The sequence below is a fragment of the Vulpes vulpes genome, chromosome 10, assembly GCF_048418805.1.
Source record: "Vulpes vulpes isolate BD-2025 chromosome 10, VulVul3, whole genome shotgun sequence".
NCBI classification, from domain to species: Eukaryota; Metazoa; Chordata; class Mammalia; order Carnivora; family Canidae; genus Vulpes; species Vulpes vulpes.
This window is the reverse complement of record NC_132789.1, coordinates 51,254,421-51,273,460: the sequence shown is the minus strand read 5'-3', so window position 1 is coordinate 51,273,460 and position 19,040 is coordinate 51,254,421. Positions and strand designations below refer to the sequence as shown.

The 19,040-nt window shown below is 36.2% G+C and overlaps 1 protein-coding gene across 11 annotated transcripts in view; it reads right to left on the bottom strand.

Moving 5' to 3' along the window:
* Window positions 1-285: 285 nt before the first annotated feature.
* STIL (STIL centriolar assembly protein) overlaps window positions 286-19,040 on the bottom strand; it is a 64,467-nt gene continuing 45,712 nt past the window's right edge. For 7 of the 11 annotated variants that reach the window (XM_072724062.1, XM_072724064.1, XM_072724068.1 and 4 more), the window contains 3 exons: window positions 13,208-13,418; window positions 11,092-11,342; window positions 286-1,797 (listed from right to left, as the gene is read on the bottom strand). In XM_072724062.1, coding sequence (XP_072580163.1) covers window positions 1,011-1,797; window positions 11,092-11,342; window positions 13,208-13,418 — 1,249 coding nt within the window. In that variant the 3' untranslated portion in view covers window positions 286-1,010. Of the gene's footprint in view, window positions 1,798-11,091; window positions 11,343-13,207; window positions 13,422-19,040 lie in introns of all 11 variants that reach the window. The other 4 variants (XM_025991880.2, XM_072724063.1, XM_072724067.1 and 1 more) reach the window with 1 other exon arrangement.

Sequence of the window (19,040 nt, the reverse complement as noted above, 5' to 3'; positions counted from 1 at the left end):
GGTTATACAAATCTATAATAAGTGACAAAATTTCATAGTTATATACCAACATATAAATGAGTGCATGTAAAAACTTGTGAAACCTGAAAGGTCTGTGGCTTAGTTACTAATACTGTGCCCAATGTCAATTTCTTGGTTTTGATCATTTGCTACTGTTATGTAAGATACTGTAACTGGGGGTCCCTGGGTAAAAGGGTATACCTGAACTCTGTTATTATTTTTGTAACTTTTTGGGAGTCAAAAAAAGTCTTTTTTTTTAAACGAGAAGGATATGGTACAGAGGAAAACAGTAAATTTAGATATTTTTATTAAGTTCTATTTAAAAATATTAAGACACTTGAAACACTCAAAGTTTATAAGACACACTCATACTCAATAATTTTCTTATTTTGTGATAGCTAGTGCTATAACTTGAAAATGTTACATTAAATCAACCCACCGGACTGCAAAAGTTTTACTTCCACAGAATTTAACAAATATGCATCTTAACTGAGAACATAAACACTCATTGTATAACAGATCTTAAAGTTATTTTTAAAAGTAAAACTTTCCCCTTAAATAAGGGTTGATTTAGCTAATTTAGTCAGGGTCATGATAAGTTTATTCTACGTTATTTCAGGATACTGGATAGATGCAGAGATGCAACATGCTAGAAAAATTGAGTTATTTTTCACAATTTACAGTATAAAAGTGCGGTTCAGATTCAGAGTTGGATAGCACCTGTTTACCTAAATCTGTTGAAATAGCCTATCTCAGGATTCCTTTTTAAAAAGGTTATAGGGATGCTGAACAGTTCTATTTGAGCAGAGAACTTCGCCCTCCTACTAGCCCACCATTTCACAGACCATCAGGTCACTTGTTCAGCTCTTTGCCATCAGCTGCTACCAAGAAACAGATTGGCCTCTAGAATGCTTAGGTATCTCAAAACCACCAAAAGGCTCTGGCTTCCCTAAGTCTCTTCGAGAGTCACCCCATCCATCCTCATAGCAGGAGGGTGGTGAATGGAAGGTTTAAAATAATTTTGGCAACTGTCTGAGCTGTTTTACATCTAAGAATGTGCCTACTGAATTCATACTGCTCATTTGCTTTAAAGTTTCAGGTTTCAAACTTTCAGGAAGAATTGGAGTGTCCCTATCATTTTCTTTCTCAGGATGTTGTGTAAACTCTGCTTTTCCAGTTCGGAGGTTCACTACAGGACTTGGTTTAAGGTTTTTTAATAAGAAAGCTGGGTTTTCATTCAATTGCTGCATTCCTTTTGGCTGAACAACTTCATTTGTAATATTTCTCAATACTGGTGTATCTGTGTAGGTGCTCCCAGATTCACAGTTATAACGATTAATTATTTCACAGGCATTCCTAGAAGGTTCTTTCTGACAGTGAAGTTGTTCAGGTATGGATGTAAGGTTTTGATTCAATAAATGTTCACTCTTGCTATCTGTATTGTTTGGGGGCTCCTCTTCATCTTCACTGTTGTCACTGCTTTGTATGAGTCCATATCTCTTCATGTATTTTTTGGTTGCAAATGACATGTTGTTTGGTGAAATTAAACTAAGCCCCACGGTGCTTTTGTCTGTATTAATATGTAGAAAGCTAAAAGATGAGTCACAGTTATTTTGGTTTGATCGAGTGAGAGATAGTTGTGACAGCTGATTTTCATTTAAATATTTCAGAGCTATAGCATTTGCCTCCATACTCAAATCCACACCGCTGGGGCTTAAGCCACTCATGCCAACATTAGCAAATGACATGTAGTTTAATCCAGAAATCACGGCTTCGGGGCTGATGCATGCCAACACACTGAAAGACACAACAGAGTAGGCCATCATTTATCTTACTTTGAGTACTAAAACAGTGTTATTCTAAATGTGTTCCATTCTATGAAAGTAACAAAAGGTCTTCAGCTTTAAGCTTCATGATGTTTTTTCAGCTGAGTGCTCAAACATCTAAGTCTAAATAATCCAGATACATTCGAGAGATAAATATAATAAACTAGAAGGTAATCCATGATTCAAAGACTGAAAGTGGAACACAAACTAGTTTTCCTAGATTTATACATCAGTCATGGTTTTAAGAACAAATATAACACCTCAAAATGTAAAAGCCATTCAGTTTTGGTAAAATAAAACAAAAATAAAATCAAACAAAAACCATTTACAAACTTTGGTGAGTAGCTCAGAATATTTAAAGTTGAAGAGATTCCATTTGTAAGGACTGAAAAACATCAACCAGTCTCTGGATATGGACTAGTATATCTCTGTATACACCAATTTTCTTTCACTAGATATAATCAACTCACTTTTGATTGGTGTTATCTCATTAATAGTAACTGACTTGCCTTATATTAGTATCATAAATACAATAACAGCTGCTCATTTTTATTGATGCCTTATTATATGCCAGGCACTCTGTGCTAAACATTCACTATCTCATTTAATCCCCACAGAAACCTTTCTCAGAGATGTCTCCCCTTTCAAATATTCCAACCTCATTCTCTACTCTCCAACACTTTACACTTGTATCATTTATTGGCAGTCCATATATTTAACCCACATTTTTTATTTATCATCTAACTCCCTCGTGAAAACCCATGAGGGCAGGGATTTTTAACTGCTCCTCTCCCCACATCAATATCCTTGGTGGCTGGAACAATGCCTGGTATAGAGTAGGCATTCATTTAAGTATTTACTGAACAAATCAAAGAAATAAGTACTATTATCTTCATCTTACATTTGAAAAAGCTAAGCTATAGAGATTTTAACTGATTTTCCTAACCTGAAGAGGCAGGAGTTTAAAAACTGAGACCAGGTCTGCCTTACTCTCGAGCTCTACAACCACTGTTTCACTATACTATATTCAGCAACTTCTATTTTACTATCAGTTTTTCTGTCCCCTAAAAATTAGTCTTTTGTATACCATTTGTTGTGGTAAACATAATATTCTGGTCAAAAAATATGCTATGATTTTCCATATGACCCAATGAAGCCGTTTTATTTTATATTTTTTTATGAAGCTGTTTTATATATGCCAGCCACTGCTTACATCCCTGCCACCCAAATAATGACCAGGTATTTTCATTCTGAGAAGCACCTGAAATTGTGAAGAAACTATTTCCAACCATTAATATTCTTGATATGAGAATGATGTCATCCTCAAACAATGGAACAGTGTGCTCAATAATTCTGGTCTTAAAAACCACCTTGTAAAAAAAAAAAAAAAAAAAAAAAAAAACCACCTTGTAGGGACTCCTGGGTGGCTCAGTGGTTTAGTGCCTGCCTTTAGCCGGCCCAGGGCATGGTCCTGGAGTCCCGAGATCGAATCCCACATTGGGCTTCCTGCATGGAGCCTGCTTCTCCCCCTGTCTATGTCTCTGCCTCTCTCTGTCTCTCATGAATACATAAATAAAATCTTTTTTTTTTATTTTTTATTTATTTATGATAGTCACACAGAGAGAAAGAGAGAGGCAGAGACACAGGCAGAGGGAGAAGCAGGCTCCATGCACCGGGAGCCCGACGTGGGATTCGATCCCGGGTCTCCAGGATCGCGCCCTGGGTCAAAGGCAGGCGCCAAACCGCTGTGCCACCCAGGGATCCCACATAAATAAAATCTTAAAAGAAAAAAAAAAACACCTTATAATTTTCCCTTAAACTTCTTGGTACTTATGGCTTTGGAGACTGTCTTAATATGATGGAAAAATACCAATTTATCTAGACATTATTCTTTTATGAAGTATTCATAGTGACATTATCTTCTGAATGTAAAACATTTTTCTACTGTCTTTGCCTATTTCTTCAAAATTATAAGCAATTTACATATTAAATCAGAAGACCCATACACATTAAAATACATATAGGTATAATATCTCTAGAAGTAATATTAATGTAAATAATTTGAATAGACAAAAACTTTTTTTTAAGATTTTATTATTTATGATAGACAGAGAGAGAGAGAGAGAGAGAGAGAGGCGGAGACCTAGGCAGAGGGAGAAGCAGGCTCCATGCCGGGAGCTCTATGTGGGACTTGATCCCGGGTCTCCAGGATCACGCCCTGGGCCAAAGGCAGGTGCCAAACCGCTGAGCCACCCAGGGATCCTAGATAAAAAGTTCTAATTCAAAATGTTAAATATTTAGAAAAAGGTCTAATTTGAATTAGGTTTTCTTTTATAGATTAGCTAAAAATTTTATACAAATCCATAAACCAGTCAATATGAGTTTAGAAGGTTCTTCAAGTTTCATTGTATAACATAGCTTGCAAATTTTAATTTGGGGTTAGGGGAACCAACATTACTTTGAAAACAAAACAAATCAGTAATACTCAGAACCAATGCAGATAAACACCGGGGAATTAAAAATGAGAGGCAAAAGGAGGCCATTCCACTAACCAAATCCTAACAGCCTTGAGCACAAATATACTATAGTAGAACCTCATTATATAGGCAGTCACAAAAGGATGATGAGAATTCATTTATGTTTGTATATGAGAGTCAGAGGCCAACAATTAAGGAAAGCTAAAAAATTATTCCAATTTAAAGATGAAAACCAACCTTGACTTTATTGTCCTGTTTGAATCCCAATTAGTTACCTCCTACTTATCCTACATAGGGTTTTCAGCTAATAAGTAGAAAAGAAGGAAACAAAGAGACTGCTTAAGATGTTTTGAATTTGAAAGGAATTGGAAATATGCCTATAGAGACTGTTGTCAGACACCAAAACCACAATCTCCATCTTCCCTACAATTTCTAGGATTGTGTAGGACCTTCTTCCATTGTTCTGCTGCCTTTGGATCCTTCTAACCTCTGTGGTGTTCTAAAACAGGAAAGCAGAAAGGAAATCTTTGGGGCATCTGGGTGGCTCAGTTGGTTAAGCATCTGCCTTCACCTCAGATCATGATTTCAGGGTCCTGGGATTGAGCCCTACATCAGGCTTTCCACTCAGCGTAAAGTCTGCTTCTTCCTCTCCCTCCCTCCCTGTGCTCGTGTATGCTCTCAAATAAATAAAATATTAAAAAAAAAAAAAAAAAAGAAGAAGAAATCTTCCTTCCCTTGTCTCAGCTACTCATCTGGTAGGAGGACCTGCTGCTCCTGAAGTTCAGAACTGGAACATGAAGTAAGTTTTCACATAGATACAATGACAAAGAATAAGTGGTTTAGAGAACTAGGGGAACAGTGTGGATTGTAAGAATTATACAGTACTTTCCTGGAATACTAAACTAATTTATAACACTATTTGTATAGGATAATGTACCTTAAATTCTAAACAACTGTCTGATATGTACTTTAAACATACCAATTATATTATACTCATGTGTTAAAAGATAACAATACAAGGCAATACTGAAAAATACTACAGAGGTGCTAAAAATAAATTATTCACTGTAAGTTTCAGGGATGACCCAAATAGGAGAGATTTAACTAATTCAATTCAGCAAATGACTCAAGGAAGGCCCACCAAGTAGAAGCAAAGTGGAGTCAAAGATATATAAAACTCATGATCTTGCTGGAAAGGCTATCACAAGAACATGCTATAATCTATTAGGAACAAGATATTCTGTGTAAAAACATCAATATTCTGGTGAGAGGTCCAGGAAACCTTGACAAAGGAGGTACCATCTGAGTTCACCTCTGAAGGATAGATAAGAGGATGTGGCAGGCAGAAAGGTGAAAAAGAGTATCCTAGGTAAAAGTAACAACAAAGAACCTTGCAATACCAATGCTGAGTAGACTGGAAGCTGTTAGAGAATGAGAGATTATACTAAAGAAAAGTAAATTTAAGACAAACTGTGAAACAATGTGAATTAATTAGGTAGGCTTTAGATAGTCTTATGTTTGGAGTGTTCTCTTAGCTTAAGATTAATAACAGACAAAATTTGACTTCTGTGTTAGAAAGTTAGGGTGTAGTTTCATTTTTAAGCCTTTAAAAAATTTATTTTAGAGGGAGAGGGGCAGAAGGAGAGGGAGAAAGTCTCAAGCAGACTCCACACTGAGCATGGTGACTGACAGAGGGCTTCATCTCATGACCCTAAAAGATCATGACCTGAGCCAAAACCAAGAGTTGGACGCTTAACCAACTGTGCCACTCAGGTGCCCCAGCATCATTTTTAATCATAATTATATGTAGAACCCATTACCAATCGAAAAAATATAAATTAAGAATAGTTTAAGACGTTTTTGGTCTAAATTAGCACACATCTTGTAAAAGGAAGATTTTCGGGGTACCTGGGTGGCTCAGTTGGGCATCCAATTCTTGGTTTTGGCTCAGGATCATGAGACTGAGCCCTTATCAGGCTCCACACTAAGCACAGAGTCTGCCTATCTCTCTCCCTCCTCCTCTACCTCTCGCCTCAAAAAAAAAATCTTAGGGCAATTTTAATATGGGGTAATTATAATACAATATGAAAATATTGCTAATGTTAGCTACCTCTCCCATGTGCTTCTACAACAAACTGTATCCGCTTTTTCAAAGGAGGCAACAGAATATACTATAGTTGACTATCTGTGTTTCTCCACTACACTATGAGCTCTGTGAAGGCAAAGACGTCTTCAGCAGGTTATCCTGTATGCCACGATGTCTCTCAGAGTTGGTTCAAATTAGAAGCTCAATACATATTTATTGAAGTAAAATGAGTGAAAAGTACTGGTGAAATAAACATATAGCTGGTAAGACCATAAAACTTGACTCTTTCCAAAAGCAATGTAGCAACAGCTTTAAAATTTTCCTACTCTTTTGACTTAGTCTTCCCATTTCTGAGACTCTATGGAAATAATACTAAAACTAAAAAACTGCAATCTTGGTAAAAGATGTTCATGTCGCTCAATAGAGGACGTGCCTGGCTGGCTCAGTTGGTTAAGCGTCTGCCTTTGGCTCAGGTCATGATCCCAGGCTCCTGGGACTGAGCCCCCATATTGGGCTCCCTGCTCAGTGGAGAGTCTGCTTCTCCCTCTGCTCATCCTCTCTCGCTCTCTCAAATAAAATAAAAAATACATATATTTTAAAAAAGTAATTTTAGAAGAAGAATAAAAGGAAAAACAAAAATAGTTTTAATAATAAATGAGTTTGATTGGTATGAATATGGTTTTTTCCTATATTTTCCAAAGTAAGTTTGTATTACTTTGACAATGAAAACAAACAGCAAACTCTTATTTCCAAAGCTCTATAATATTTTATATAATTTATACCATATAATAAATCTTAAAAATTATTTTTCATATGAAGATATAGCTATGGTACTATGAGGTTTTTGCCAGCCTACCCCTCTATGGAAATTAATTAATTAATTAATTAATTTAACAGATTGCTTTGAATCGAAAACAATTTTTTTCATATTGGCTTTCACTTCCTTGAGAAGATTATCTTATATGAAGTTAAAATCCTATCCATAAATGTGTATCTATGAGTTTTTTAACTCGTGTAACCAAATTTTTATAATGGGTATATAGACTACAATATTAAAATGCTTAAATCTTTAAAAAAAAAAAAAAAAAGGAGGTGGTGCTTGAGTGGCTCAGTTGGTTAAGTATCTGCTATTGGCTCAGGTCATGATTCCAGGGTCCTGGGACTGAGCCCCCATATTGGGCTGCCCACTGAGCAGGGAGCTTCTCCCTTTCCGCCCACTTGTGCTGTCTCTCTTGCTATCTCTTTCTATCAAGTAAATAAATAAAATGCTTAAAGAAACATTTTTAAAATTGTATATATAGTAAAACTGCACTGTTTCTTAAAAAGCTAATTTTGGGGGGATAAGTTCAGATGACATTTTTTCATTTTCTAAAACACCAAACTTGAGCATGTATATTTTTCATAGTATAAATTTATAATGTAAATTATTTAAATAAAGAACAGAATAATCTTGATTAAAACAATGACTACCCCACACTGATAAATCAAAAACTTTACTTCCCATTTCATTCTAAAGAATCCAAAAAAAAAAAAAAAAAAGACAATCAAGTTCATTATACACTGGTAATTTATTAATTCCTATGTGTCACTGTAAACACATTAAAATTGGGTAACCACTCTGAAGAAATAATTAGCCAGAAACTACCCCCTGCCCCCGCAAAGGCACTACACCAAAACACAGTGTTCCACACAGATAGCAGGGTGATTTGTATATTCAACAGACATTATGTAGCCTTTATCTCACAGCACTGAGTTAAAACCTTCAAAAATGCTAGCCTAACTCTCTTACACTGTTGATAGGAACTATTTTGGTGGGCAATGGCAGCAATTACTAAAACTTTAAATGCGCATATCCTTTGATCCTGACTACTTCTAAGAATTTATCCTACAAAGATACTTGTACATGTTCCTGTAGAATGATGTTTACCTAGCATTGTCTGAGATAAGAAATAAAGAGATTCAGCCTAGAAGTCCATTAGGAGAGGACACGTTCCCTATCTTATAGTACATGGGTACAACAGAATATTATGCAGCTGTTTAAATGCATGAGGAAGAACTGTATACACCTATAAAGAAAAATATCTAAGACATAATGTTAAGTAAACAAAATGAAACAAGAACAAATTATATCTGAACATGCATGGAACATTTCTACAAAATACAAAACAAGAGAAGTAACCTTAAAAAAAAAAAAGGAAAGAAAAAAAAAGAAAGAAGTAACCTTATGGGGGTCAGATTGAGGAATTGGGAAGTGGAAGCTTTTACATTTTATCTGATATTGTTGTGTGTTATTTAATACTTTCTTAAATCATAAGACAGTATTACCTTTGCAACTAGAAAACAATAAAAATAATTAACAGAAAACATGCTAACCTTAATAATATAATTTTCAGATTTTATCTTTTTTAAAAACAAGCATATGCTAAAGTCATCTTTGATGAAGACAATTCTGAATAGAAGAACGTGGCCAATTTTAACTGGTAAGCAATAAGTAAGTGTTGTATAACTATACAGTTCAAAATATATTCCTAAGGAATGTTTTTGCCATTTAGATGACACAACTGCATAACCAAACATCCAATAGCTGATTGTAGACCCTATCACCTCCAAGAAGACCTTCCAGACCCCACAAATGAGTAAGAGCATTCTTTCTCCAAAACTCCCAGAGTATTTTGTTGGATTGTTACCCAAGAGATAGTATCTCTTATGTATATAAAACCCACTGAGTAAAGATGATCTCTTAGTCATCACACACATAGTAGGCCCTGAATAAATGATGAATCAACTGAATTGAGTGGTAAGCTTATAGTTTTCCTCATGAGCTTGCTGTAATACATCTAAAATTTTTTCATCTTTTTTTTTAAGATTTTATTTATTTATTCATGAGAGACACACAGAGAGAGAAAGGCAGAGACACAGGCAGAGGGAGAAGCAGGCTCCATGAAGGGAGCCTGATGCGGGAATCGATCCCCCAGTCTCCAGGATCACGCCCCGAGCCAAAGGCAGGTGCTAAACTGCTGAGCCACCCAGGGATCCCTTTTTCATCTTTTAAAACAACTGTTATACAACTATATGGTCAACTAATCTTTGACAAAGCAGGAAAGATTATCCAGTGGGAAAAAGTCTCTTTAACAAAGAGTGTTGGAAAAACTGGATAGCAACATGTGGAAGAATGAAACTAGACCACTTTCTTACACAAAAAATAAATTCAAGAAGGATGAAAGATCTTTATGTGAGACAGGAAATCATCAAAATCCTAGAGGAGAACACAGGCAGGAACCTCTGTGACCTCAGTCATAGCAACTTCTTACTAGACGTGTCACCATAGGCAAGGGAAACAAAAGCAAAAATGAACTACTAGGACTTCATCAAGATAAAAAGCTTCTGCACAGCAAAGGAAGCAATCAACAAAACTAAAAGGCAGCCTACAGAATGGGAGAAGATATTTGCAGATGACTTAACTGATAAAGGGTTAGCATCCAAAATCTGCAAACTTACCAAATTCAACACCCAAAAACCAAATAACCCACTTAAAAAATGGGCAAAAGACATGAATAGACACTTTTCTAAGGAAAGACATCCAGATGGCCAACAGACACAAGAAAAGATGCTAAACACTACTCATCATCAGGGAGCTACAAATCAAGACCATGATGAGATACCACCTCACACCTGTCAGAATGCCTAACGTTAACAACACAAGAAACAACAGGTGTACTGTTGGTGGGAATGCAAACTGCTGCAGCCACTCTAGAGAACAGTATGGAGGTTCCTCAAAATGTTAAAAACAGAACTACTCCGGGAGCAAGCAATTACACTACTAGGTATTTACCCAAAGGATGCAAAAATACAGATTTGAAAGGGTACATGCATTCCAATGTTTATGGCAGCATTGTCAACAACAGCCACGCTATGGAGAGAGCCCAAATGTCCATCAACTGATGAATGGATAAAGAAGATGTGGTGTGTGTACACACATGCACGCACGCGTGCGCACACACACACACACACACACACACACACACACACACACACTGGAATATTACTCAGCCATCAAAAAGAATGAAATAAAAAAAGAATGAAATCTTACCATTTGCAACAATGTGGATGGAAAAAAAAAACAATGTGGATGGAGCTGGAATGTACTATACTAAGTGAAATGAATCAGAGAAAGACAAATATCATATGATTTCACTCATATGTGGAATTTAAGAAAGAAAACAGATATGGGAGGGGGAAAAAGAGGGAAACAAATCATAAGAAAATCTAAAAGAAAGAAGAAGCAGGGTTGATGGAGGGAAGTGGGTAGGGGACTGGGCTAGAAGAGTAATGGGTATCAAGGATGGCATTTTTGTTTTGTTTTGTTTTGTAAGATTTTATTTATTTATTCATGAGAGAGAGAGAGAGAGAGAGAGAGGCAGAGACATAGGCAGAGGAGAAGCAGCTCCCTGTGGGGAACCTGATGTGGGGACTCAATCCCAGGACCCCAGGAATCATGATCTGAGCCAAAGGCAGATGCTCAACCACTGAGCCACCCATGGAACCCCTCAGGACAGCATTTGTTACAATGAACACTGGGTATTGTTTGTAAGTGATAACCACTTACTCTGGAATTCTACTCCAAAAACCAATATTGCACTGGATGTTAATTAACTAGAATTTAAATAAAAATTTGGAAGTAAACAAAACAAATTTTAGTTACCTGGCGTGATCCACTTTATGTGCATTTTTATTCACTTTAGTGGGAGAATCTATTTTTACTCCAAGACTTCTTAGCTGTTTAAGGGTTGCATTAAGAACACAATCTTTGTCTACCAGGCCTGAATCACGTTTTTTTTTCTTTGTATGGTAAACATTTTGTGTTCTGGTGCATTCATGGCTGATAATAACTGCTTTGGTAGATGGCTGCTCAGTTTCTTTGGAGGAGTTATTCAGTAGGTGGTTCACTTGACTCTGACAAAAAGAAAAAAGAGATATTTGAAAAACCATTGTTAACAATCTTATGAAACAAAATGTAAATAGCATAAGTAAAGCCAGGGAAAAGCAAAATAATATCTAGCCAAATACCACAAAGAATCAAGTATATTTGGAAGGTTTTTTTAATAGGGTTTTTATAAAGGAGACCCATCTTAAGGAATGATTTTATCAGACCCTAGAGGAAATTTAGAATGTTTGCTGAGAATTTGTTCATTTTAAAACCAACAGATTTAAAATTATGAGTAATATTTCAAGTGTTTTCCAGGGCTTATGTAACTATTTATAAATTAGATCTTTATGTTATTTTCAGAATTTGACTCCTCTCTTTTCTCCCTCTGAATGAGAATGACCTGTGATACTATCTCTGCCTTCTTGACATTAGAACGTATTTCATCCCGAGTGTACAGCTGCCATTACCAGTATAGGACCCAGCAGGCAAATAACAACTATGTATTCACTGATGAACATCAAGGCCCTATGAAGTATGGAGAAATCAAATATTCCCAAGTCTACAGTTTGGATGGAAGTGACAGCCAGGGTCATTCAACCTTCAAGTCTCAGTCTACATTCTAATTTTTTAAAGATTTATTTATTTATTTATTTATTTATTTATTTATTTATTTATGAGAGAGAGAGAGAGAGAGAGAGAGAGAGAGAGAAAGAGGCAGAGACACAGGCAGAGGGAGAAGCAGGCTCCATGCAGGAGCCCGATGTGGGACTCGATCTTGGGTCTCCAGGATCAGGCCCTGGGCTGAAGGCAGTGCCAAACCACTGAGCCACCTGGGCTGCCCTCTACATTCTAATTTTTCCAAGATGACCAGATGACTATTTCTTCCAACTGGAATTATTCCTTTTTATTACATGCTGCCTTTGCTTCTTAGACTATCCTATAATTGTTCGTTACTGGTATCTAAGTGCTATTTCCCCTAGGTTCTCAAGAGCAGAGACTATCATCTTTATATTATTCACTTTACTTAGCTCATTTTTTTTTTTTTTTTAAGATTTATTTATTTGAGAGAGAGAGCACAAAGTGGAGGAGGGGCAGAGGGGAGGCAGAGAGAGAGAATCCTCAAGCAGACTCCTGGCTGAGTGCAGAACCCGCTTCAGGGCTTGATCTCATGACCTCTGAGATCACAACCTGAGCTGAAAACAAGAGTCAGATGCTTAACAGACTAAGCCACCCACGCACCCCTTTTTACTCAGTTCACTTTCTTAGACTAAGCTAAGTATTCAATAAAAATCTGCTTAACCTGAATGCAACAAATATTGCCATAAATATTCTCCTACCTTCCAATTTTCAAACTTCCTGCAAACTGTTCCTTGATTTTTCTGGTACTAACTTTACTTTGGTTTAAGTTTTTTGTTTTTTTGTGTTTTTGTTTTGTTTTGTTTTTGAGAGAGAGAGAGAGAAAAAAAAAACACACAAGTGGGGAGAGGGCAGAGAGAGAAGGAGAGAGAATCTTAAGCAGGCTCCATGCTCAGCATGAAGCCTGACTCAGGGCTGGATCTCACAACCCTCAGGTCATGACCTGAGCGGAAATCAAGAGTCAGATGTTTAACCGACTGAGCCATCCAGGCACCCCTAACTTTACTTTGAATTTGGCTTAATATTAACACTACTATTTTTAAAATAAGGGTTTTTCCCCCTCGTGGCTAAGAATTTGGTAACTGGCATGCTTATAGGTTATCATCATTATGAAAAGCTAAAAGAAACAAATTATACATCATATATTTGGGGGGAAAAAAGGTCCCAATCAGTTTAAGGATAGGAGAGGCTTAAATAGTCTCCCCTAAACTAAATAATCATCTAAGAAAAGATGAAATGGGTTACATTTTCTTACCAATAAATCCTGGTATATCTTCTGATTGTCTGGTGGTTGATGAGGCAAGGGATGCATTACTTGCTCAATTTTTGGTTCCCCTGATGTTACAGAGTTGTCACTGGCACCCTCTGTTGGTCCACTCTGTAAACACATGCTTACATCCTCTGCCAGCATGGAATTCGGAAAGAACACAGGTGCATCAGGTTCTTTTTTCACAGCTGGAGAAGAGCTGCTTGAAAGGATATAAATAATGTGTCAGTATCAAGATACTTTCAACATATATTTGAGATGTAGTAACTTTGAAATAAAGAGTAACACTCAAACAGCATTCTGGTTTGTATTTTCAGTTCTCATCTTGATAAACTGCACATAAACCAGATAATAACACCTTTTAAAGTCATGTTATTTATATTTAGACCACTTCTTTTAATAGCTGGCAAACAACCTATTGATTTCTCCTGAACTTGATGCAAGTATCTAAAAATTTTAAATATACTATTTCTTTACTGAAATTTTAAGATATAGTTAAGATCCCTGCAAATGAGAGTTCATAAGCTGACATTTATAATCACGTTACATATTTGGTAGTATTTCTTTCCTCCTTTATGCTTTTATGTATTCTTCAAATTTTATCCAATGAGCCATTTATTACTTTCAAACTTAGCACGTAAATACATAGTTTTAAATTTATTATGGAAAGCGATATTTAAAAACATCTGGTACATGAATAATCTGTCATTATTATAGAGAAAGTAATATTAAACATTTCATTTATTTATTCATGAGAGACACAGAGAGAGATAGGCAGAGACACAGGCAGGGGAAGAAGCAGGATCGTTGCAGGGGATCCCAGGATCCAGACCTGAGCAGAAGGCAGATGCTCAACCACTGAGCCACCCAGGTGCCCCTGGAGGCTGCTTTTTAAAACCTAACATTAAATATCATGAGTTCATTTCACTAAATATTCTTTAAAAACAAGTCTTAGGGATGCCTGGGTGACTTGGCATTTGGGCATCTGCCTTCAGCTCAGGTCATGATCCCAGGATCCAGGATTGAGTACCACATCGGGCTCCCTGCAGGGAGCCTGCTTCTCCCTCTGCCTGTGTCTCTGCCTCTTTCTCTCTCAGTCTGTGTCTCTCATGAATAAATAAATAAATCTTAAAAAACAAAAACAAAAACAAGTTTTAATTGTTACATAGCATTTCATTTCATAGGTATAATTTTTCTATCCACACATCTTTAAAACTCAGCTAATTTCCAATTTTCCCCATATTGCTTAATTTTTGTCTTTTTTTTTGAGGGGCAGAAAGAGAATCTTAAGTAGGCTTCCATGCTCAGTGCAGAGACTGACACGGGGCTCGATCTCACAACTCTGACATCAAAACCTGAGCCAAAATTAAGAGTCGAACACTTAACCAACTTGAGCCACCCAGGTGCCCCCTGATATTGCTTAATTTTAACTTGATATGAAGTGCCAAGTACTCATTTGGTATATGATAAGCTCAGTAAATTATTAACTGAAATGAGTATTTGTAAAATACCAGTTAAGATATAATTCTAGGAAAAAAATCAAATTTGACCACATAAAATAAAAAATTTTTACATGGCAAAAAACATCAAAGTCAAAAAACAACTGACAAACCGGAAGAGAATATTCACAACATATACTACAAAGCGCTAACATCTCTAACATATAAGAACACCTGAAAATTGGAGGGTAAAGGACCTAAGACTAGCAGAAAAACAGTGCGAGGGCAGCCTGGGTGGCTCAGCGGTTTAGCACCGCCTTCGGCCCGGAGCCTGATCCTCGAGACCGGGACCGAGTCCCACGTCGGGCTCCCTGCATGGAGCCTGCTTTTCCCTCTGCCTGTGTCTCTGCCTCTCTCTCTCTCTCTCTCTCTCTCTCTGTGTGTGTCTCTCAAGAATAAATAGACAAAAATTTTCTTAAAAAAAGAAAAAAGTGCGAGACATAAACTAACAATGCACAAAGATATTAAAATAACTCTCAACGTGAGAAATGATCCAACTCATTCATAATTTTTAAAATTAAATGAAAACACCACCAATATACCATTTATCACCTATCAGACTGGCAAAAAACTTTTTAAATATGGCAATATAGGGCAGCCCAGGTGGCTCAGCAGTTTGGCGCTGCCTTCAGCCCAGGGCCTGATCCTGGAGACCCAAGATCGAGTCCCACATCGGGCTCCTGCATGGAGCCTGCTTCTCCCTCTGCCTGTGTCTCTGCCTCTCTCTCTCTCTCTCTCTCTCTCTCTTTCTCCCTCTCTCTCTCCTCCATGTCTCTCATTAATAAATAAATAAAATCTTAAAAAAGAATATGGCAATATATTTTGTTGGCACAGCTGTGGGAAAACAGGTAATCTCATCCATTGCTGCTGAGAATGCAAACTGGTACAACCTTCTATAGGGAAACTTGCAAATATTTAACAAAATTATGCATGCACCTAACCTTGGATACAAAAATCCCATTTCTAAAACTCTTCAAAAAAAAATATGCCCCCAGGTAATCACTCTAGCAATGCTTGTAATTGAAAAATACTGGAAACAGTCTAAATACTCATAAGCAGGAAAAGTATTTATTAAACTATGTCATAGCCACATTGTGGATTATTATACAGCCATATAAAGATCTCTAGGACTCATTTGGAGTAATTTCTGGTACACACTGTTAAGGGAAAAGAGAAAAGTTCAAAAAAATACCTACGGCATGCTACCTTTCTATGCTTCATATAAGAAAAAAGTATCATAAGATAATACAGATACATATGCTCACTTGTGCAAAAGAAATACAAGAAAGGTAACCCAGTAACTAGAGAGATTATCTAAAGGAGATGGTTGGGAAAGGGAGAGGAAAAAGGGGAATTTGGGAATAAGGTGGCAAGAATGAGAAGGGAGCAATACTTCTTTGAGTATATACCTTTTTATCTAACTTGGTCTGTTAAAACCACAGTAATGTTTCAGATACCTAAAGAACAAATAAAATCAGCCAGAATATGGAGGGACCCTCAAGTGGAATACAAGCAGTAACAAATCAGCCTAACAGTATTACAAACAAATAACATAACCACATAAGGAAATGTGAAGGAAAATAACCTACCTGAAATAACTATGGAGAAAGGTATTTTCATTGGATATTGTAAGGCTAAAGACAAAAAGAATTATAAACAATATACATACTCTAATTAGATCCATTTCAGAATTCTTAGCAATTCTGAAATTATTGTATGTGTACACTAGAATTGTACAAATAAGTAACTATAGTGTACATGAAAGTCTGGTTTCTCACTCTTGGGGAAAGAGGTATAAATAAGAAAAAGGGCTGTGTTGGGTTGGAATAAGAGGATGGTATGAAGTCAAGGATTTTCAAATATAGATATACATGTAAAAATAAGTAAGAATGTGTGTGTATATCCAACTAGGAGGGCCTAGAAGCACACAGCAATGACATACCTATTGCTCAGATCTTAGCTTCTCTCTGATACCATTGCTCCTGGTTTCTGTAGGTTGGGGCAGGGAAAACACAAGATAAGCCTGGAACATCTTGTGGTGCCAAAAACTAAGAACATGCTTGAAAAAGAATGAGGGTTTTTCCAAAGGAAGCAGAAGCCAACCTAAAAGAGCTCCCAAAGACCAAAACTGGAACAATTAAGCAAATAACAGTTTGAATTATAACTCATAGAATAAAAGAAATGTCCAGGAGTCTACACCAACATAAATAAATGAATACATAAACAGAGGAGAAGGTAAACAGCTTTTCCTTACAGAAGAAATCTAATTTACAAATGTAGAAGGAATGAGGAAAATAAAAAATCATCAGGAGGCAAATACTATGGTAATCATTGCTACAGGCATATCTATAGATGGATGCAAAAATCAGAGGGAGAAAGCTCAAGAAGAGAATATTTACACAGTCTCAAGTATCTTTCTGAAAGCATTTATTAACTACAAGGGGAAAATTTTTAACTTTATAGTAATAAAAACTAGCAGGTGTCTTCTGAGAGCTGTGAGTTCAAAGTTAATAATGTGATATCACGTAACCCACTGACAGAATGCACTGAGAGGGGAGGGCTATACCACCTCTTTGTGGTATCTTAACAAAAATGCAAAACTTCAATTTAATTATCAGAGAAAGTATCAGACACACCTAAATTAAGAGATAGTCTACAAAATAACTGACTCATCAAAAGTGTTAAAGTCATGAAAGACAAGAAAAGACTGAGGATCTGTCACAGATTGGACTAATAAGATATAACTAATGAACCAATGTAGAATCCTATACTGATTCCTGGAACAGAAAAGGACATTATTGGAAAAACTGGTACAATTAGAATTTGCAGTTTAATATAATATTGTACCAATGTTAATTTCCTGGTTTTGATCATTTTACTATGGTTATACATGGTGTTAACATTAGCGAAATCTGGGTAAACTCTATATTTTTCTAACTTTTCTGTAAATCTAAAATTTCAAAATAAAAATGCTTAATAAAGCAAGATATAATTTTAGATTGAGTTTCTTTTTCTCAAATAAAATTTGATAAAGAAGTCTGAAATCCTGAAGGAAAACAACAAAAATATAATGCACAAATATTTTAACAAAGATTATTACTTGGTATCTCAGACACAAAGATACACTGTTCTTAAAATCCAGAAGAAGCTCTCCAAGTCACCATCTCTTCCTTAAGATGAAATTGCATTTAAACCAGTAAAGACCCAGTGAATTTATCTGACTCAAAAGAACTTCAGTGAAATTGTTGTATAATTTCATTTAGTATCCAAATTTGGTATACTTAATTAAATGCCAAGAACTGGGGGATCCCTGGGTGGCTCAGCGGTTTGGCGCCTGCCTTTGGCCCAGGGTGTGATCCTGGAGTCCTGGGATCGAGTCCCACATCAGGCTCCTGGCATGGAGCCTGCTTCTCCCCCTGCCTGTGTCTCTGCCTCTCTCTCCCCCCTCTCTATCATGAATAAATAAAATCTTTAAAAAAATAAAGTCTTAAAAAAAAATAAATACCAAGAATTGAATCTTAAAAAAATATTTTTTTTGAGTGTAGTTGACACACAATGTTTTATCAGTTTCAGGTATAACCAAGAAATAAATTTTATACAGAGAAAAGTACCTGTTTAAAAAACTTAAGTGGAAGAAATATTTGCAAATTATGTGTCTGATGAGGGGTTAATATCTAAAATACATGAAGAACTCCAACTTAATAACAAAAAATTGAATAACCTAATTAAAATGGGCACAGGACATTCTCTCCAAAGATGATATAAAATGTCAAGCAGGTATATGAACATCATCAGTAATCATGAAAGAAAAATGCAAATCAAAAATGAACTATCACCTCATACCCGTTAAAATTGCTACTGTAAGAAACCCCAGAAAATAAGTGTTGGCAAACAAAAGTCCTTGCATTGTTGGTGGGACTGTAAAATGATTGCACCTACTATGGAAAAACAGTATGGAGTAAAATATAAAAAATATTTTATAAACTTTATTTTATAAAGTAAAAACAGTATGGAGGTTCCTCAAAAAATTAAAAGCACAACTACCTTGTGATCCAGCAATCCCACTTCTGGGTATATATCCAAGAGGATCGAAAGCAGGGGCTCACAAAGATACTTCCACACCCATATTCACAGCAGCATTATTCACAATAGCCAACAGGCAGAAGTAACCTGAATGTCCATTGATGGATGGATAAACAAAATGTGGTATATACATATTCACATGGAATATTATTCAGTTTTAGAAAGGAAATCCTGTCACATGCTACAACATGGATGAATACCTTGAGACCATTATACTAAGTGAAATAAAGCACTCATAA